We start from the raw sequence: 22,708 nt of genomic DNA on the forward strand, positions 1-22,708 counted from the left end.
TGCCAGGAAGAATTTAGCGGCGTGTAATTAATGAGCATATTCGATGGGTTTCTCTCTCTCTCGTCCTGTTTAAGAGTGGAAATTGTGGCTGCCTTAACTTTGAAGTCCAGAAGATCTGGTCTCCCTGGCTTCTCAACAGCTTTTTGCAATTGTCCATAACTGTCAGTCAGAGGCCTCCTCAAGAGGGGGGAAATGAGAGACCATTAAAGTAGGGTCAGCAAATGCAAAGGGAAGAGCCAAAGTACATGCAACGGATGAAAGGATATGGTCTCACGTCTGCCCAGGAGAACACCAACTTGGATCTTAAAGTAAGGCTGTGCAACTGCTGTGTCCCTATCATCATTTCCTAAGCATGCCTGCAAGGATAGATGGGTAAAAGACAGAGAGGCTGACAAAAAGGGAGAAGGACTGCTGCCTTTTGTGGCTTCAGTTTTTCATCCCTAAAAACTCCTCAGATGTTCCTTTCGAGCTCAAATGATCTTCCGCAGGGGATATCACATTTTTATTCCTGCCCTTCCTCAGAGATCCACACATGGTGCTCTCCTCCATCATCTATCTATCTATCTATCTATCTATCTATCTATCTATCTATCTATCTATCTATCTATCTATCTATCTATCTATCTATCTATCTATCTATCTATCTATCTCTGCTCATACAGCTATAGCCCTGAGCAGAAAATAAAGAAATAAAAAGGCCTTAGTGTTATTCTCTCGGTATTTAATTATTGCCCCTATACATTTTGCCACAGACAGAGTAACAGAATCTGTGCACTTGTACCGCCAGATGCCTCGTCGGACATTTCCATATTTTAAAATAAAGAAGTAATTAACCCGGCCCTCAGCTTATTAAATATAGGAAATTCCATGATGATATGTTTGACCTCCATCTGACCTTCACACCAACCCTGTAAGGCAAAGCTAGGTTGGGAGAGAGTGATCCACCCAAGGTCACCCAAGGAACTTCATGAATAGACTGGAATCTGGGTCTCTGCAGTCCACCGCTGTAAAGGCCACTCCACTGGCACTCTGCTCTGTGTACCTTCACCTTCCAAGGGGAAATGGATGGTCAACTTCCCTATCTCAAGTATGCTTATAACACATTACGAGACTAGAAGAACCACCTGAGTGCTGGTTGGCTAACAAGAGCCATATTTGTCCACTAAATGGGTCAAACACCCCCAGCAGCACACAGACCAATGTATGGATGATCAGTTATGCATCTAAACTATAAATTGAAACCTGAATAGGTCGAGTGTAGAATTCACTCCACTGTGAAACATGCCCACAGACTTCAGAAAGTGTGGATTTCGTAACTAAGAGGGCACAGCCCCAGTGTCAGCTGATGCCCCATATGCATAATTTTACAGTAGTCTATACACAGCACTGAGTTTTAGGCTTGCCAACTCCAGGGTAGGAAATTCTGGCATTTTTAGGGGTGGAGCCTGGGGAAAAAAACAGGTTCATACTATGTCTGCTGGACATCCAAAATTAACCTTCTGAATGATAACTCCACATGCTCAGCTTCCCTCCTGACACGGAAGGAACTTCCCCCACCACATTCTTGGACAGCAGAAGCAGCAGAGAAAGGTCTCTCCATGTTGGGAAGAGAACAAGGTGAAGGGAGGGCTTGGGTGCTCCTGAAAACACAGGTAACAGAAGTCCCAGCTCTTGTGACGTCAGGCTACCTTTGATGCATTGTACAGGCACAGGCACAAACAAGGGTACCCTATGCCCCACCCAGCATGGGTGGGATCCCTGCACAGTATCCATCCAGTCTAATGGAGCCAACGTAACACTGGATTCTGAAAATCCATTCTCTTAGTTTCAGGGGAGAGGCTCCTTCTCCCTGAGGAAACCTCCTCCCCCAGCAGAGTGGACCCCACAAGATCCAGCCAGTTTGTCTTCAAATGTTTTAAGATGTGCAAAGAAAAACCAAACGGCCCAGAAAAGAGAGAGAAAAAACAAGCGGCCCCTTGAAGCATTGCAAGGGAGGTCAAACATCAACCGGGCGGGGTGGGGGGAGAGAAATACGATAAACCTGCAACTACGTTAACTGTCCTGCGCCTTTTAAGAGAATCCTGCCTTTACTCGGAGCAGCCTTTCGCTTGGTCGGAGCCATTAATTTGTGGCAAAAATGTCTTCTTGACAAAAAGCAGAACCCCTTTAATAAAAGTTAAGGCAGACAGTATTAAGCTCGGAGGGAATCCTGTTGCCTTTTTATATAAAGAGAATTCTTCTGTAATAAGCATAGATAAAAAACAAAGACGGAAAGAGGCGAGGAGGAAGACGATGCCAAGGGTACTCAGACTGCATTATCATCTGTGAAAATGGCATTTTGCTGTAAATAAACACTGGCGACAACAGCCTATGTGGTCGGTTCAAGTTTTATTGTCGGGAGGTCATTCATTTGTTAAGCGCTTGGCCTGGGGCCCATGGGTTGGCTTTTCTCATAGATTCTTGATATTCGATAAGCATCTTTTGTTGGCCTCGGTTTTTAATCAATCCTAAACTAAATGGAAATTAACTTTGGATGTTGTGGCAATATGCCATTCCCTTCTCCTCACTAAACTGTCTTCACTGTAGTAAAATGTTAAGGGGGGGGGGAGAATGTCACACAGAATGGGGAGGGGCTGTGGCTCAGTAGTAGAGCATCTGCTTGGCATGCAGAAGGTCTCAGGTTCAATTCCTGGCATCTCCAGTTAAAGGGACTAGGCAAGTTGGGGCACTTTCACACATGCCAAATAATGCACTTTCAGTCTACTTTCAGTACACTTTAACAATCTTTTGAAAGTGGATTTTGCCAGTTCACACCATTTATGCATGGGAGGATTTGCCCTGGATTTGCTGCTCTCTTGATGCACATTTTCTGCATCCGAATTCTCAAAACTCAAAAATAAGCACCCATGCAGAGTTCTGAGAATTTGGATCGGAAAAATGGGAATCTAGAGAGCAGCAAATCTAAGGCAAAACCTCCCATGCATAAATGGCCCTAGTAAAATTCAGCTTCAAAGTGCATTGATAGTGGATTGAAAGTGCATTATTCGGCATTTGTGAAAGTGCCCCTAGGTGATGCAAAAGACCGCTACCTGAGACCCTGGAGAGCCGCTGCAGGTCTGAGTAGAGATTACTGACTGATGGATCAACAGTCTGATTCACTATATGGCAGCTTCATGTGTTCAAATGCATAAGGGGCCAAGGCCCTTGCCTGGAAGCTTCTTCTGTGTGCATGCGCGAGACCGCCTTCTGCACAACGGATCTCAAGAACCGAGTCCCAGACCGCTTTTCCAACCTGGACAGCTTACACACAGCTGTGATATTGCCGCCTACAGTCAAATGGTGGTTCACAGGTCTGAAAAGGTTGAAGAAACTACATTTTTATAAAACCACATTTAGATGAAGCGGTTTTGGTGCACGCTGTTTTGTGCAGGATTCGGTGCCAGTGGTTCAAAGGCACTCATATAGACTGAATCCAGCAAAGATCATGGCGCATGCACCATGGGAAGTTTTGATCCTGCACAAATTTTTGCATCTCACAGAGATTGCACCTGGTATAGCAACCCACATGGCTAAATATGTATCTGGAAGTCCAGGCCTCACCGAAGGAACCCCAAGGGACCACTGTTCAGGTACCTGGCTTGGGAGAGTACATCCTGTGGGTTCCTGGATTCCCCCTTCAGGCATGAAAAGAAAATGGGGTATCCAGCATCAGTCTCTGTAATTGGCAGGCAATATAAAGACTGTGGATTGGGCAAATCTGTAATAAATTCTGGGAGCCGGAACTTCTGAAGCAGCACTGCTGACCACTGTCATCCAGTTTCATTATTTCAATGAAAATGTTAACATTTTTTTTAAGTTAACTTGTATTCTTCATCAGCTATATAGATTGTTTAATGGGTTTATGCTCAAAGCCCTACATTGCAGACAGTTGAGAAAGACTGTTCTTTCAGACTCATGCTGGGTGGTCCCACCCAATGAATTAATTAAGTCCAAAATCAAAGGTCAAAAGAAAACTTTAAAAAAAGACCTCTACCCACTAAATGTTTATGCGTTTAATTTCAATTAGGGGGGAGGGAGAAAAAGAGGAAATCTGTATATCTTTATTTCTGCTCATTTCGACTAATTAATGGCTCCAAAGAAATAGCCATTACATCTAACTGAAAAGTTTGCTAACACTTCATTAAAAGGAAGCTTAAGCAAGCTCACAAACCTTGTTAATGCATTTTGGTTGACCACAAGGTTGTTTGGGCTTCTTGGTAATTATTTTTACTCAGCGTTCAAATATAAACACAACAGCCAAGCCCAATAATTCAACATTTCTACACTTTTAAAAATGATACTACAGTCCTATTTCAAAAAGTAGCACTGGTTTTTCTGGGAAAGAGGGAATTTTTTTTTAATGTAAAACTAGTACATAAACAGCTACCGCATGTGAAATTTCTCAAAAATGGTTGTTAATAAGGATCGCTAAAATATTTTTTCCTGCAAATAGATTTCAGAGCTGGTGCGGCAGGGCAGAAGGAGGGCTGGAACCAGACAAGGAGGCCCAGGTTTAAATCCCTATCAAGACCATCCTTGGGCGAGTCATTCCAAGAACATTAGAAGAACCTGGCTGAGTCAAGACCAAGGGTCCATCTAGACCGGCAGCTGCTTTCCCAGTGTGGCCAGACAGGAAACATAAGCAAGGTGTCATCAATATAAAAAGTGGCTTACAAATTCTGTAAATAAATTAATAAAGGTAATGAACAGTTCGTACATGCTGTTCACCAGCAACTGTTATTCAAAGGTACACTGCCCAGGAACATGGAAGTTCCATTTAGTTACCGCAGTTAACCTCCATTGACTGGACTTCTTCTCCCTGAATTTGTCTAATCTTATCTAAACCACTGGCCAATGGTTACATTCTGTTGCTGTGAAGTGAATTTTGTGTTGTCACCTTCCTTTTTCTGAATTAAAATTGGAGAAATCCTTTTGTCCGACTGCAGCTTCAATGGGCAAAGACACAGTTCTAACAGTATGGGAGAAAGATTATTTTCTTTCTCCTCTCAGAAACTGATTTTATAAACCACCACCCCATCCTTAACCTACACTGCATTTTCACCTACACCAAAGCATACTTGCCAAGGGAAAGTGGCATAAACCCAGGTACTGTTTCTCATAGCAAACGGGCTGTTGGACTTTCAGGGAAGACAGCGTATATCAACTTCCTTGCTACAGGAGCCCAATAAGTGTTGCAGGATTCTGGGTGTAGTGGTTAGGAGTGGTGGACTCTAATCTGGAGAACCAGGTTCGATTCCCCACTCCTCCACATGACCAGCAGACTCTAATCCGAAGAACCGGGTTCGATTCCCCACTCCTTCACATGACCAGCAGACTCTAATCTGGAGAACTGGGTTTGATTCCCCCACTCCTTCACATGAAGCCTGCTGGGTGACCTTGGGCTTGTCATAGTTCTCTCAGAACTCTCTCAGCCCCACCTACCTCACAAGGTGTCTGCTTTGGGGAGGGGGAGGGAAGGCGACTGTAAGCTAGTTTGAGCCTCCTTAAAAGGCAGAGAAAGGCAGGGTACAAAAACCAACTTTTCTTCTTTCATGCTTTTCTCCCATCGTCAAGCTTCATATGAACAGAGTCCACCCTAGATTCACCCGTCATCTGCCAGTAGGGTTGCCAGGTCCCTCTTCACCACTGGCGGGCGGTTTCTGGGGTGGAGCCTGAGGAGGGCGGGGTTTGGGGAGGGGAGGGCCATCGAGTCCAATTGCCAAAGCGGCCATTGTCTCCAGGTGAACTGATCTCTATCGGTTGGAGATCAGTTGTAATAGCAGGAGATCTCCAGCTACTACCTGAAGGTTGGCAACCCTATCTGCCAGTGAGTGAATACTTTTTTAAAAATTTGGTATTCTCTCAGTGCTCTTTTGTGCCGTCTCTTAGTTGTTTTTATGTTTTGGGATGCACGTTTTAGCTTTGGTTTTAGTTGCTTCCATGATGCGTTTTTCTTTTGATTAATGGTTTTTAAGATGTGTTTTTATTATGTATGTTTTTAAAGTTGGCCGCCTTTGTGGCCCTGATGAGGGCAGAAAGGCGGGCATAAATTCTGCAAATAAATAAATAAGCTTTTGTGTATGGATCAGAGGCGGAGAAAGATCTTTTCCAACACCTGCCACCTAAGATCTTCAGAACATAAGAAAAGCCCTTCTGGATCAGACCAAGGCCCATCAAGTCCAGCCACACAGTGGCCAACCATATGCCTCTAGGAAGCCCACAAACAAGACAACCGCAGCAGTTGTTACAAGACAAAACTCCAACTTCAAAAATATATACAATTATACATAAAGATAAATTAAATCAAACAACGGGATATCGGGATAAATGAAACACTTACTTAGACAGAGCATTAAGTGACCAAGAATGGGAACACATTTTCACAAAAGGATTAGATTTTACAGTCAGTATGCAAATGAGAGAAAATCTAATAAAGATGGTATATATGTGGTATATAACCCCACTTAGACTAAGTAAAATCCATAAATCAGAAAACAGCTGTTGGTACTGTGATAGAAAACAAGCAGATTTTATACACGTGGTAGAAATGTGAGTTATATCATTTTGGTCTGAAATAGTGAAATTTCTAACGGTTGGAATTGAGGTTTACATTCCATGTAAACCTGAGATATTCTCGTTAAATCTGGTACCTAATCTAGCTAAAGATCAACTTTCTATGGTGTTACATATGATAACTGTGGCTAGAACGACCTCTGCCAGTCACTGGAAACAAAAATCAACTCCAAAGACAGAGGAATGGCTGGTTAAAGTTAAAGAAATATATGTTTTAATTAAGCTAACAGCATATCAGAAAAACAGAGATACAATAAGATTGGATGCGGTATGGCCACAAACAATAAGTTAAATAGAGAATGTCATAAATAAGGGCGGGAAAGAGGAATGCGCTGCGCTCAGTCAGGACATACCGCATATACCCGTGTATAAGCCGACCCACGTATAAGCCGAGGTGCCTAATTTCTCCCCAAAAATGGGGAGAAATTAGGCCAAAAATGGGGGGGAATTAGGCACCCGTGGATAAGCCGAGGGTCGGTTTATAACCCCTCCCCCCCAGCAGGCTTACCTTCGCTCCAGGCCCAGCGAAGGCGTCGGCGGTGGGCCCCCCCCCGCGGCCGCTAGAGGCCCTCCCAGGTCGGTCCAGGCCGGGGGGAGCCGGGCGCACCCGGCAGAGGCGCGGCCTTCCCGAAGCCGCAGGAGGCCCTCCCAGGCCGGTCCAGGCCGGAAGGAGCCGCGCACGCCCGGGGGCGGCGGGGCCTTCCCGCGGCCACAGGAGGCCCCCCCCAGGGCGCTCCTGGCCGGGGGAAGCCGCGCGGGCCCGGCGGCAATGGTGGCGGCGGTAAGTTTCCCCCTCCCTCCTCCCTCCCTCCTCTACCGTATTGACCCACGTATAAGCCGAGGACGGCTTTTTCAGCCTTTTGGGCTGAAAAACTCGGCTTATACTCGAGTATATACGGTAATGATGAATATGAAGACACAGAAATAAGCTGTAGCATGGGAGACTTGATCTTATTTTATTGTGTGTGTGTGTGTGTGTATTGTATTTAGAATTACGAAGACTGTCAGTAATTCTGCTTTTTTTAGTTGTTGTTATTGTCATTGGTTTTTTCCAATAATTTTTTTTTAAAAAAGACAACCGCAGCAACATTATCCTGCCTGTGTTCCACAGCACCTAGTATAATAGGCTTGAAGGCTGGGATGCCAAGGAGTGAAGCCGGGACCTTCCATAAACTAAGCAAATGCTCTTCCACTGAGCCATGGCCCTTCTCCTTTAAGCTTCTTTCAAGGATTGCCTCGTCATACCAAGATTTTGGCCAGAGAAGATTAACTATCATATTAGACTACCCTATTTAAACAATGCACAGAATGACTCTTTGCACACACTAAAACCACCTTCCTATAAAAGGGTGGATTAAGATGAGCTTAGTTCTTTCATGCAGATATCTGTGTATACACCCTCTCTTCCTCCCATTTGTTGTTCAAAAATAAAAATGTCGAACGTTGGCAGGTTCCTATTCTTTCTGCGTTTGGTGCTGGGGTGTGTCTCTTCATTCATTCATCCCGCTAGCCAGTCACGGGTCTTGAAGTTCCTGCTTCTACATGTCTCCAGTGCAGACAATGGAAGGAGAAGTTCTTTTCTCCTGCCTGGGCACGGCATACCGCAATCATTCACAAATTATGAAGTAGGAGCATGCCACATGAAAACCGTCAGGTTGACAAAGGCAGTAAGTTCACTAGTGAGAGAATGAAACAGTAGGGAGCAGAGAAGATGGCCCGCTGTTACCTCTGCACCAGCCACGGTTCTGTCCTTGCCTCCTTCCAGCTGGCCTCACATTCTTCCACGTCTCTTCACAGGGTGGGGCGGGAGATTTCAACCACTCCCCAAGGCAGAGATGCAGTGCCATTAACTGCACCTCTGGAACAACTGGTAACTCCTGCTCAAAGTAAACCTTTTCCAGGCAAAATAAAGAAGCATGCCTTCAATTTTAATTCAGAACACAAGTGAGCCTCGACCCTCAAAAGTTCATCAAACTTTGCCACAGGACTTCAGACTGTCTTTCCTTTCTCTTGTGTGATACAAGTTTCCAAGGAGGGAAGGAGTAAGACAAGAAACATCTTTTCCAGCTGTGTAACATCTTTGCTGAGGACTGTTTTTCCGCTTCCTGTTTTGGGTACCTTATCAAGTCTGGCCGTGATCTCAGGTGATCTCTGCCCTTGGGAGCAGGTTGTGGCCCCTGGTCTGCGGCCTATATTGCTGAAGAAGCCAGCTAGTGAGTCCAGGACAGGCATGAGAGGGGCTTGTTCATTTAGTTTTGTTTATCCTGCACAGGTTTATTTATGCAGGTCTATTCTCTGTTTTAAGCCAGTTAGGGTCCCTTTGGGAGAAAAGTGGGGTATAAATAAAAAGGCAGGGCAGCAAGCACTAGAGCTACTGAGAAGGAAAGAGAAATTTATATTGAGTACATGCTCAGCAATCTTGACAACAACCCTGCTAGGTCGGTCAGTATCATGGTCTCTAAGTTGCTCAAGTGGGGGTGGGGGAATGAGAGATGAATCTTGCCTAAAGCTATCCAGAGGAATTCAAACTGACAAGAAGAAGAGGAAGAAGGAAGAAGAAGAACGTGAACAACAGAGAAAAGGCAACATGCCCTGTGCATGAGGATATATATAGATAGCCTCACTCTATGGGGTCTCCAACATGTGCAACAGATGAAGAAGAAGAGTTTGTTTTTATATGCCGACTTTCTCTGCCACTTAAGGGAGAATCAAACCAGCTTACAGTCACCTTCCCCTCCCCACAAGAGACACCCTGTAAGGTAGGTGGGGCTGAAAGAGTGTGACTAGCCCAAGGTCATCCAGCTGGCTTCATGTGTAGGAGTGGGAAATAGGGTTGCCAACTGCCAGGTAGTCTCAGGAGATCTCCAGCTATTACAACTGATCTCCAGCCAATAGAGATCCGTTCACCAGGAGAAAATGGCCACTTTGGCAATTGAACTCTATGGCAGTGAAGCCCCTCCCCTCCCCAAACCCCGCCCTCCTCAGGCTCCACCCTCAAAATCTCCCACCGGTGGCAAAGAGGGACCCGGCAACCCTTGTGAGAAAACAAATCAAGTTCACCAGATTAGTGTCCACTGCTCATGTGCGGAAGTGGGGAATCAAACCCGGTTCTCCAGATCCACCGCTCTTAGCCACTATACCATGCTGGCTCTCCAGATGAAGAAGAGTTGGTATTTATATTCCACTTTTCTCAACCGTAAAGAGTCTCAAAGCAGCTTACAATCGCCTTTCCCCACCCCATAACAGGCACCTTATGGGGCTGAAAGGGTTCAGAGAGAACTGTGACGGGCTCAAGGTCACCCAGCAGGCTTCATGTGGAGGAGTGGGGAATCGAACCCGGTTCTCCAGATCAGAGTCCACCGCTCTTAGCCACTACACCCCACTTTGACATGGAGACATCCAGGCCATTCCGTGCCTGCTTGTGACCTGCAGGAATCACGAAAGCTGAGAAGGGGAGACCTGTAGTGTGTCTGGCAGGACCTGCAGGAATCATGAAAGCAGGGCTGCAGCAGCAGTATCGTTTCCTTTCATGACAAGTACATTGCAAAATTCTGAGGCCCGCCTCAGTACTGCAAAAAGTATTAAATTGTTAATTCCAGCGGTGTTTCTAAATCCCAAGACAAAGCCATACAAGCACCGCAGTGTTATTTCTGGCTTGAGATGATCCAAGATCAGGGTCTGTATTTCTGTCTATGGTTATTCTGTGTTATTTTGGGGGCTTCAGACAGAAAGGGAACCCTCAGCTTAGCAATAACTTCTTATTTATATTTCAGCCTGTACTTGAATAACTACAGCGCCATAGTTTTGTTTTGTTTTGTTTTTTGCAAAAAAGGGTAAAAGAAAAAACACAAAAGAAAGCCAAGTTTTTCATAGTATCCATTAAGTAGTCTAACTCACGATTACTGCAAAGATCAGAGGCCAAGTTCATTAAAGACAAAAATCCTCTAAATCATATATAAGGCAACTTGAAAACCTAAGATAAATCATTTTATTGCTAAAGCTTTTGCAAGAGGAGTCTGGAAGCAGACAATGAGCGTCAGAAATAATGACTGCGTGTTTTTTTTAAAGGGGCTTCATGAGACATTTATGAACTAGAATTTCTCTCTCTCTATTTTTCTGGCATTCTACGAAAAGCCAAGAGAATTTTTTCCAGGAAAAGAATAATAAACCCCAAATGGACTAACTACCTTATTCTAAGAGAACTGAACCTTGTAAAAACTTAAGTGAAATATTTAGTAATTTTCCCCTCCTTCCTCTGTTATTTTGTGTTTAAACTCAGTATGGCCTCGAAGGTCAAATGAACAACTGCCATAATTCATACACTTATACAAAGGTATTTCTTTGAACTGGTTCATGAAAAATAATCTCAAAAAACATATTTATAAGCTCTAATGTCAATTGTTATTTGTGTAAAATGTGTGTGTGTAGGGAGGGGTAGAATTACCAGCATATAAAGTTTATACAGTCCAGACCATAGCCAAGCAGAGCCATATCAAAATACTGATTCTCAAGCCTACATCTAGGGTTGCCAACCTCCAGGTGGTGGCTGGAGATCCCCTGCTATTACAAGTGATCTCCAGGCGATAGAGATCAGTTCACCTGGAGGAAATGGCCACTTTGGCAATTGGAATCTATGGCATTGAAGTCCCTCCCCTCTCCAAATGCCACCCTCATCAGGCTCCACCCCCCAAAATCTCCAGGTATTTCCCAACCTGCGTCTGGCAACCCTACCTACACTCACCAAGTTGCCTGCAGCAAAACAAGAGTTACTTTATGTTTACCCTGCCCTTCCTCCAACGTTCTCAGGGAGGGGTGGAACATTCCCCGCCTCCTGTTATCTTCACATAGGGTTGCCAACTCTGGGTTGAGAAATTCCTAGAGATCTGAGGGTGGGGCCTGTGGAGGGCAGGGTTTGGAGGCTTGGAGACGGGAGGGGCCTCCAAAGCCACCATTTCCTCCAGGGAAATTGATCTCTGTAGCCTGGAGATCAGTTGTAATTCTGGGAGATCTCCAGGTCCCACCTGCAGGCTGACAACCCTCTCTTCACAACAACCCTGCGAGGTCAGTTAGGTTGAGAGAGTGACTGGCCCAAGATTGCCCAGCAAGCTTCCATGGCAGAGTGGGGGGTCTGATGCTGCATCTCCCAGACCCTCCCCTAATTGGTATATTTCACGGGCTCCCCCATCCATTACCTCCACCACTGATTTCTGTGCATTAGAAATTAAATCTGAGGCGGGAGGCAGATGTATCTCGGTCCTAGCAAACATGCACTTAAATGAACACTGAAGCACAGTGCACAGCTTGTCATTTCAGAGCAGGGGCAGAGTGGTGTTGAAAGTGCTGCCAAGTTGCAGACTATTTATGGCAACCCCTCAGGGTTTTGAAGGCAAGAGGCCTTCTGGGATGGTTTGTCACGGCCTGCCTCTAAGTAGCGACCTGGGACTTCTTTGGTCATACTAGTCATGATGCTTGCCTATTCTCTCCAGGATCAGAGGAGAAGGCTCATTATATTAGCTGCTGAGGTTGTCTTGTTTGTGGGCTTCCTAGAGGCACCTGGTTGGCCACTGTGTGATCAGACTGCTGGACTTGATGGTCCCTGGTCTGATCCAGCAGGGCTTTTCTTATGTTCTTATGGAGGACAGGGCTATTCATGGCTATTAGTCAAAATGAATACTGGTCATGATACATACCTATTCTTTCCAGGATCAGATGAGCATGCCTATTATACTAGGTACCCTGGAACACAGGCAGGATGCTGCTGCTGCATTCATCTTGTTTGCGGGCTTCCTAGAGGCAACTGGTTGGCCACTGTGTGAATAGACTGCTGGACTTGATGGACCTTGGTCTGATCCAGCATGGCCTTCCTTATGTTCTTATGGGGGTCTCCCATCCAAGTACTAACCAGGGCCGAACCTGCTTAGCTTCTGAGATCTGGAGATTGGGCCAGCCTAGGCCATCCAGGTCAGGGCTGGGGCAGACTGGGAAAGGGCAAAACCACCCTGGAAAAGGGCCCCACCCCCTCCTGCTACTCCACCCCCTGTTGCTTGATGGAAGGTCGAAGAGGGCTGGAAAGGAGGGGCCACAGTGCTCTGTCTCCCCAGCCGCACCACACCTGTGTAGGCAGAGCAAAGCCAGACACCAATTCTTTGCTGACCCCACCATGGAGGGCAGGGGGCCTGTGCTCTGGTTCAGGTGGCCCTGCAGGGCGGCAGCCCTCCTGGACTTTTCCTGGTAACATAAATAACCAATTTACCCCTGCTTCAGAGGCTGTGGCTTCATAGAATCATAGAGTTGGAAGGGACCACCAGGGTCATCTAGTCCAACCCCCTGCACAATGAGGAAATTCACAACTACCTCCCCCACACACACACACAGGGACCCCTACTCCATGCCCAGAAGATGGCCAAGATGCCCTCCTTCTCATCATCTGCTTAAGGTCATAGAATTAGCATTGCTGACAGACAGCCATCTAACCTCTTCTTAAAAACCTCCAGGGAAGGAGAGCCCGCCACCTCCCAAGGAAGCCTGTTCCACTGAGGAACTGCTCTAACTGTTAGAAAATTCTTCCTAATGTCTAGATGGAAACTCTTTTGATTTAATTTCAACCCGTTGGTTCCTTAAGAAATGCTTGATAAGGCTCTTAATGGAATGCTAATTAGGCTAAGATACTATAGGACGATAATGTCTTAACACTATGGTGTGTCTTCAGCCCAAAGGAGCCAAAGACTCACCTGGCCGTTACACAGCAACGGAATGCTGCGCACAACCGGCGCAATGTACAAGTGGGACACGTGGAGAAAGTAAAGACGTTCGATGGTTCTTTGGCGTGAAGACAGAAGCGTGACAAGGGCACCAGACCAAAACGAGTCTCGTCTGTGAACTGTCGGAGGGCTCGTGCTTGCTGAAGGGCCCTGACCAGTTTACTCCTTCATGCACTTCCTGGCTTGCTAACAGGGTAGCCGAGTCTAGCAACGAGGCCTTCTAGGAGCCAGCAGTCTTCCCAGGAGTTGCTCTGAGCCCTTGGGTCCCGCTCCGTTACAGACTCATCGCCACAATCAGGCGGCCTCTGCATTACAAGCGGTCGCCGCAAATCAACATCAACGTCGAGCCAACCCGAAGATGACGCAGAATGACACTTGGCACTGTCAGAAGTGTCACTTTCACGAAGGCTCTCCCGCCGCACACGGGCTGGCTCACGTTCATTCCCAATTAGCCCTTCCTGTTAAGAGAAATGCACTCCCCACCCCCACAAACAACCTTAGCCTCCCTTCCCCCCTCCCCAAAGACAATCAAGGGCTGTAATTCTGCAGCCAGTACAGACGTATTTATTAACGCCTTTGCTGGGACAGGATGCTTGATACGGGCAAGCTGCCAAAAATCAGCAACCCTGTGTCAGGTTTCGGCATTTCCAGTTCCAGTTCAAAAAGAGCACCGGTATGCGTATGAGCATTTAGGCGTAACTTGGTCATAACTTTCGGCGTATCTTCAAGGCTGCCATTAGATAATAAACTATGGATAGAGTAACAGCCTTATCTTTACCAGATAGCAGATAAATCAGATGATAACTATGTGAACGTAAAGGAAAGTGTGAAATCAATGGAGAAATAGAAGATCTTACAGAGAAATATAAATCCCAACTGAATCACAGTCCTGTACCAGAGTCACAGTCCTGTCTATCCCTACCAGTAGTGGCCAATGATGTGGACTTGAAGATGTACAACTCGATGAGTTCAAAACATGGATAAGTCTGCCAAAGTAGGATGGGGAAAGAGAGAAGAACTCAATGCAGGACTGGTCTTCTCAGAAGCGTCTCCAGATTGAGATTCTTGTTCACTGGCGCTCTTACACATGGTGGTTTTCAAACTGCGTGCCACAGAACCCTGAATTTCTTCAGAACCTTCTCACTGGGTTTCCTTGATGGGATCCGAAATGGACCAGTATCTCAGAGAGGCTGCTCTTTTCTCACCACCAACCTTCTCCTCCAGTGAGTATCAGAGCACTCATAAAAGGCCTGCTGCCTCCATTAACTTGGTGACCTGGAATGCACCCCTGAAACCTTTCCAGACTCCCTGGGGGGTTCATGGCAAGCATGGGGGCAGGTGTCCTTGAGAACCAATCAAGGACGAAAAAGTCACCTAAGCAAAGAGAGTTTCCATACCCCTGGGTTTAGTGCATGATGAAAAATGGGTCTTACCTGTCCTTCTCCAACCGTCTCCGTATCAATGACGGTGACAATTCCAGGCACTAAGGGGCTGCGGCGACTATTGCTATGAGCCAAGATCTCTTCTTCCGTTGCTCCCGATGGAAGAGTCCCCGTCAGCTGGGTCACAACTTTCCCCACCATGGTGAGTCCGGTTTTTATTGTCTAGGGAATGAAAAAAATTACATACTTTTTTTTCTCTACCTTTTTTTTTCATTTTATTAAATTTATTGTTAACAAAATTGCAATAAACAAAATAAAGAAAAATGAAAAAACAAACATAGAGACAAAAAGATACTTCCGTTTTTGTTTGTATCAAATATACATCTAATTAAGAAATTACAACCTCTCTAGCTGCATATACAAAATTATTTTTAAATTATTCTTACAACTAAAAAATCAAACTTTTCTCTATCATACCTACATTCTTATTCTTCTACTCTTCAAACCCACAAATCATCAGTTCATTCTTTTCCGCAGAAAGTCCATAAATGGTTTCCAATTTTCCACAAATTTAGATAAGTTATTTTCTCTGATCAAAAAAAGGACATTGAACAGAAAATGAGTTTGGCCCCTTGCTGTCCTTAAAACTTACAAAGTAAAGCCCAGTTACAGGAGGTAAAACACTTCACAGCTGCAAACTGTGTTTCCATTAAAGAGCTGCTCCAAACCAGAAGAAGTATACAGATATAGGTATGAAAATACAGCAGTAAATTTCAACTGTTAACAGCTCGTTTGCAGTGCCATATCACATTTACGTTGTAAGACGTAACAGACAGCTGTGCTTTAGAATCAAAAGAAGAACAGAAATCTGTGTCTCCTATAGCCATAACCACAAACATCTCAGAGCCATCCAGGATGCAAAGCCAGATTTTAAACCATTTCCCTTTACCATAATAACCTCCAATATTTCACAAAGATAAGTAGACATGAAAGCATTGCAGGTACATAATTATCTTAATTGGAATGAAGCCAGACTAGGCCGTTCTGGGTTTTTTTTGGGGGGCGGGGTCTTTGGAAGGATGCTGCTGAGACACAGAGAGGGCAGGCAAACAAACGACAATCCCACCCACCAAAGTATACCATATTTGGGGTGTGTGTGTTGAGAACAGAGCCAGCAGAGATCAGATTTCCCCAATCAAACTGCAAACCAGGAATCATGCATCACCCTGGCATTTCTAGTTTTGTGCTCATTCCCAGACTCTGTGCATGACCTTCAAACCCAGCTTAGTATGCAGCCAAGTCAACAGTGGGAGGTTTTTGGGGCAGAGCCTGAACAGGGTGGGTGGGGGAAGGGGAGGGACTTCAATGCCATAGAGTCCAATTGCCAAAGAGGCCATTTTCTCCAGGGGAACTGATCTTTATCAGCTGGAGATCAGTTGGAATAGCAGGAGATCTCCAGCTACTACCTGGGGGTTGGCAACCCTATCCAAAGGAGTTTCAGCATCACAACCCCCCCCCCAATGACCATGCACTAGGGAGCCCACACCATCCACAGGCTTTCAACACCAGCCCTCTTCCAAGGACACACTCAAGGAGTTCCTCCAGGTGTGGCAGAAGCAAGACCAGAAGAAGGGGTGGTGGGGTAAGTGGTCCATGAATTAATTTAGGCTGCTCCTGCATTAAGCAAAGGGTTGGACTAGAGGGCCTGTATGGCCCCTTCCAACTCTATGATTCTACAAGAGAAGCTCCCTGTTCAAATTCAGAGGGGTGGGAGAGAGGAGGAGATCGGTTCAGATCAGGGACTGTAGCAGAAGCCACAAATCAATGGCAACTGCTTTGTTTAGTGCTAAAAACTCAAACTGCAGTGATTAGAAAACACATTAGTGTTCATCAATTAGCAGCCAGGCGTTCACTTGAATTATTCATGGGAAATGACTTACACACCAGAGTCTGTTAGTGTGTTGTCAGGAAAACCTCTGAAGGGCCAACAGAATCAGGCGCCAGTGTGTATTGACGGCGCCGATCCAGCCAGGAAGCCCAATTAACCTCTGAGATGCCTCCGTGGAGGTACTTACCCCATTAATGCTAATGGAGATGCTACCGCTTAAAAAAAAAAAGACAGAAGAAAGAAAGAATAGTCGGAGCCAAGCCTTTATCAAAGGAACCTCTTTGTGTTATAACATCTCTTAGCAATAGACATATCCTGTCATTTGTGTCTTATCCTCTCCACTCACACACACACACAAACCCCATGCTCTTCTTAAACTCCCCCAACAAATGGAAAGAAATAAAATCCTTAAACAATTGGCATGCTTACAACTTCTGGGGGGGGGATACACAGCAAACAAGAGGGATGTTTTATGCTTAGCCTCCATGGACCTATTGATTTGATTGGTTGTCCAAGGGTAACAATGCCAGAAAGCTCTTCAGCCCTGGAGCAGCTTATTTTCAGATCTAGGCAGGGCTGTGGGAAGCTGCACCCAAATCTAGGCCTAGGAGGGCGTGTGCTCAAGCTTGGGGTCAGCCAGTGGAGAGGGAAGGCTAGACAGCGGAAGCTGCAGTGAAGTAGGAAGTACTTCTAGGATTTACACAAGGCATGGCCAATCCATAGGGTTGCCAGCTCCGGGTTGGGAAATACCTGGAGATTTTGGGGCCAGAGCCTGAGGAGGGCGGGGTTTGGGGAGGGGAGGGACTTCATTGCCATAGAGTCCAATTGCCAAAGTGGCCATTTCCTCCAGGTTATCTGACCTCTATCGGCTGGAGATCAGTTGTAATAGCGGGTGATCTCCAGCTACTACCTGGAGGCTGGCAACCCTACCAATCCAGAGGCTTCATACTGCCTGCCAATCACATGTTCATACTGTAGAGCTCTGTTCCCTTCCACTATCTGATGTCTAAACAGGTGCAATGCACGATTATGGCTGCTTGCAAGCCAATCTGAAGCTGGAAATCCTGGGTGGGAAGTATTCTTGGAGGGCGTGGGTGTGTACTTTCACTGCTTCTCAAAGAGAAAGACATAGCCTCAGTCATTCACGCTTCCACAGCCTCTTGTATTAACTTCTGCAACATGGCCTGCATGAAGCTGCCTTTGAAAAGAGTTCAGATGCTTCAGGCAGTGAAGAACGGTGAAACACAATGAAGAGCAGTGCAGTCTTCCAGATGTTCCCCAGATCAGCAGGTGAAGTGCTGCTGCACCTCCAACCCATTGTGTGTGTAAAGTGCCTTCAAGTTGCAGCCGACTTTTGGGGTCTTCAAAGCAAGTGAGAAGCAGGGGAGGCTTGCCCTGACCTTCCTCTGCAGAGTCTTCCTTGGTGGTCTCCCATCCAAGTACCAACCCTGCTTAGCTTCCGAGATCTGATGCCGCCTTCCCTCCTGTCCAACCCATGAAAGATCAAGAAACACACAGGCACAGAGTCATGCTTTCTCCGTGATGGCGCTCACTCAGCAGAAGTCTCTGCCACTGAAAGCATGGCTGGCGACATCTTTCTTGGCTTTCTGGTGCTTAGTCGAAATGGAGATTTTCTAGAAAATCTTTTTCCTGCTACTTAACAATGGACCCCGTGGCACAGAGTGGTAAGCTGCAGTACTGCAATCCAAGCTCTGCTCACGACCTGAGTTCGATTCCAATGGAAGTTGGTTTCAGGTAGTCGGCTCAAGGTTGATTGAGCCTTCCATCCTTCCAAGGTCGGTAAAATGAGTACCCAGCTTGCTGGGGGTAAAGGGAAGATGACTGGGGAAGGCACTGGCAAACCACCCCGTAAACAAAGTCTGCCTTGTAAACATCAGGATGTGACGTCACCCCATGGGTCAGGAATGACCCTGTGCTTGCACAGGGGACCTTTACCTTTTAACAATGGCTGGAGCCAGTTCTTTTGCTGGGGCTCATGTTGAAATCTGCTGCTGTTTTAACGCCTGTCTTCTTTGTTTGTATAGTCCTTTTTTTTTTTAACTGAGCTGGTTACTGCTTTGGGTAATGCGTTCATGGCAAAGAATATGGGATATACATTTGGAAATAAAGAGAGACAGATAAAACAACAGAGTCGTGTGGCATCTTAAAGACCACCAAATTTATTGTGGCAGAAAGCTTTCATCAGCCAAAGCCAGCTCGGGCAGATGCATGCATGCATCGGACAAAGTGTGCTCTCTGGCTCACAAAATTTGTTAAGACTTTCAAGAGCCACCAGATTCTGTTGTTATTTTGGCTGAAGTAGACTAACCCTCTGGAACCGGTAAGATAGTATGAGCAACACAGGTGAGGATAAGAGGCTCTCAGCTCACTTCTCTTCCCTACCAAAATAAGAGCAAAGAAGCAGAAGCAGAAGAAGCAGAAGCAGAAGAAGAACAGTTGGTTTTTATATGCCGATTTTCTCTACCTTTTAAGGAGAATCAAACCAGTTTACAATCTCCTTCCCTTCCTCTCCCCACAACAGACCTTGTGAGGCAGGTGGGTCTGAAACAGTTAGGACCAGCCCAAGATAACCCAGCAGGCTTCATGTGTAGGAGTGGGGAAACCAACCCAGCTCAACAGATTAGCATCTGCCGCTCATGCAGAGGAGTGGGGAATCAAACCTGGTTCTCCAGATTAGAGTTTATTGCTCCTAACCACTACACCACACTGGCTGTCATTTCTAGCAGTGCATTCTCCAACTTCATCAGAGAAACCTCGTTGAAATGAACAGGAGGAGCCCCAAACCATGACATTGCAGAAGCCCCTGGTGTTTCATCGAGGTTTGTGCATAAGAGCACCCCATGGGCTGGGACCCCAAGGGTAAGAACTGGCTGTCTCCTGCTTTGCTACCCTAGAAGGAACCCAGAATCTCCCAAGAGATTCAGATTTGGCCTTCTCCCACTTTGCTGCCCTAGAGAACATCCAGAATCTGCTACCAGAGACAGAGGAATTGCTCAGGAGAAGAAAAAAAACATGCCTTTTAATAACACACCACCCTGTAACCCAACCTAAGCCTTTGGGACTGGGTGAAAGCGACTGAAAAAGAAAAGGGCTCACGCTGTAATGCCTATGCAGGATGGCCTTGTTGGGAGAAAGTAGGGGGGGAATAAAACATTTCCTATACACACAAAAACCCCACGCTAACCATCTGACAAGACATTAATCACTACCGTTTTATAATCCACAAGCGATTAAACAAAAGTCTGTAATTGCAAGCAGGCAGCGGGAAAGGAACTGCATTAAAAACGCACAGTAAATTTTACACAGAGAGAAATGATCCGATCAAAGGGCAGGTTAGAAAGAGCTTCATTTAATTTATTTATGCAGATATAACATGCCCTGTTTGTGGAGGTGTGCGAACACATCACAGAGCACCCAAGAACACGATGACTCCGTTTGGGCCACCAACCTTTCAAAGGGATTCAGCAGCCCACACATTTTTATCCAACCCTTCCTCTAAGGAGCTGAAGGCTATTCCTGCAGGGTTCTCCCCTCCCCACAACAACCCTGAGACGTAGGTTAGGCTAAGAGATAGTCGTTGTCACAAAGTCAGCTGCATGGTTGAGTGTAAATTTGAGCTTCTATGTGCTGAACTGTCCATGTGGACATCAATCAGCCAACATGACAGACAGGCCAGACTGCATCAGCTGGGTGTGTGTGCTCAGGGAAGGGGCCGTGGCTCAGTGGTAGAGAATCTGCTTGGCATGCAGAAGGTCCCAGGTTCAATCCCTGGCATCTCCTGTTAAAGTAGGTGATGGGAAAGACCTTGGCTGAAACCCTGGAGAGCCATTGCAGGTCTGAGTAGACAATACCAACCTTGATGGACCAAGGGGCTGCTTCTGTATGAGGCAGCTTCATGTCCGTACTTGTACTGATTTTTTGTGTGTGCATGCCTAGAGTGGGAGCAGAGTCTAAAGCTTGAGCCAATTAATTTGCTGACTGTAAGCTAATAAAGCTCTAATATCATTGCTCTAATATTTTTATAGCAATAGACAGATTAAGGAAAACTTCCTTCTTAGTTCCAGCCACTGGACAACAAAGCAGACAGAAAGGTTTCTCAACATTTTAAAGAAATTCACCTTTATGATCAATTCAGCTGCATAACAAACGTGAATCATAGAGTTGGGAGGGACCACCAGGGTCATCTTGTCCAACCCCCTGCACAATGCAGGAAATTCACAACTATCTCCCCCCCACACCTCCAGTGACTCACACTCCATGCCCAGAAGATGGCCAAGATGCCCTCCCTCTCATCCTCTCCCTAAGGTCATAGAATCAGCCTTGCTGACCGATGGCCATCTAGCCTCTGCTTAAAAATCCCCAGGGAAGGAGAGCTCACCACCTCCCGAGGAAACTGTAGATGTTTTTAGAAATTAAAAGCAATGTCTGTGCTCATGTAAGCAACGACAGCAAACAGCTGCCCGTGTATCGGAAGGAGAGAGCGCAAGATAACCCCTCGCCACTGCATGCTTTATTCCCCAAAAAGCGAACTTCAGTTTGACCCAATCCGTTAATCCATAAATGTCCGCAACAAAACCATCATGCCACTTATTCCCTCCTGCCGGATGGGCATCTGCAAAAACTTCTTTGGTAATCTTTAACCTTTCCCATGCCATATCGGCTGTCCTCCCAATCCATTAGTGCTAATGGCTTTGCTCTCACTTCGGCTGTGAGTGCTCATTAAGGAGTTATCAGGTAACAAGAGAAAACAGATGCCCCAGCTTGGCTTTTTGTTGTCATTTTCCCGCTAAATCACTTTTGCCAGTTTAGGATTTATAGAAAGGAAGTACAAATGCTATTAGGCGACAAGGAAACCTGGGGATTTTTTTGTTAAAAGTAACAGCACCACCCCATCACTGTCAGCATAAAATCTCTTAAGGTACAACCTTGTTATGGTTTCTGATGACATGGTATTGAGTTGTTGAAAAAGGTGGAGGATCTGAAACATCTAGCTGACTTGTAGTAGAATCCTAAGCAGGGTTACACCCCTCCAAATTCACTGGAGTCAACGGGCTTAAAAGGTTGTCACTGTGTAAGATTACACCGTAATTGATAAAGTGCATTGACTGAGGGGAGAGCAGACTGTTTTAAGCTGAAATTATTTGAATGCAGTTACTTACAAAAAACTAAAGGTGGTAACTGCTGTTTTATAAGAGGCATTCCCCTTCTATTAGTGGTCAGAGTGTTGGACTAGGATCCATAGGACCCAGGTTGGAATCCCGACTTTCCTGTGGAATCCCACTGAGTGACATTAAGCCAGGCACTCTCTCTCAGCCTAAGCGTCCTCACAGAGTTTTTGTTGTGAGGATAAAATGGAGGAAGAAAATGATGGTGTAAGCCATTTTGGCTCCACAATAAGGGAGACAGAGGGGTATAAATATCTAAATAAAATCTGTTCCGGTTCAGAAATAAATAAAACAAAAATATTGTTTGCAATAGATGGATGCATCATCCAAAACTAAGTGTTTTTCCCCATAATTATTTCATTCATATGCTTCCATTCTCTTTCTTCCTTCCTCACTCTTCAAAGTGAATGCAGGAATGGTCAGTTTGCAAGTCAGGATTCTGAGTGCCAACCAAGGTCGGTCCAGATGTGAGAGATAAAACCTCTGGTACTTGGGAAGGTGACCAGTTTCTGAACCCCACCTCTGCTCCTGTTGTGATTTAAAAGGCCCCAAATCACCAACCGTTAACACTGCCAGAGGACGGAAGGGGTGGCCAATGCAGCTGCTCTCATGCGAGGCCCTGGATGAAGCTGTGCCACAAACAATGCCATGGGCATCACTGTGCCCCCAACCTTGTGGACTGCAAGACAGTCCCAACATCTATACAGTCTACAGAATATCTATAAAGTATCTTGTAACACCTTAAATACTAACAAAATTTCTGGCAGGGTAATTGCTTTTGTGAGCCACAGTTGACTTCTTCAGATATCTTCTTCAGTGAGCTGTGGCTCACGAAAGCTCCTACGCTGCCAGAAATTTTGTTAGTCTTTAAGGTGCTAC

General features: G+C 45.8%; 1 protein-coding gene across 1 annotated transcript in view; it reads right to left on the reverse strand.

The window, feature by feature from the left end:
- The window catches only part of BCAS3 (BCAS3 microtubule associated cell migration factor), a 698,169-nt gene that overhangs the window by 544,148 nt on the left and 131,313 nt on the right, over positions 1 to 22,708 (reverse strand). Inside the window, exon 12 of the mRNA XM_056864967.1 lies at positions 14,807 to 14,977. Within this exon, the coding sequence (XP_056720945.1) occupies positions 14,807 to 14,977 (171 nt within the window). The remainder of the gene's footprint in view (positions 1 to 14,806; positions 14,978 to 22,708) is intronic.

The sequence above is a fragment of the Euleptes europaea genome, chromosome 19 (genome assembly GCF_029931775.1).
Source record: "Euleptes europaea isolate rEulEur1 chromosome 19, rEulEur1.hap1, whole genome shotgun sequence".
Lineage (NCBI taxonomy): Eukaryota > Metazoa > Chordata > Lepidosauria > Squamata > Sphaerodactylidae > Euleptes > Euleptes europaea.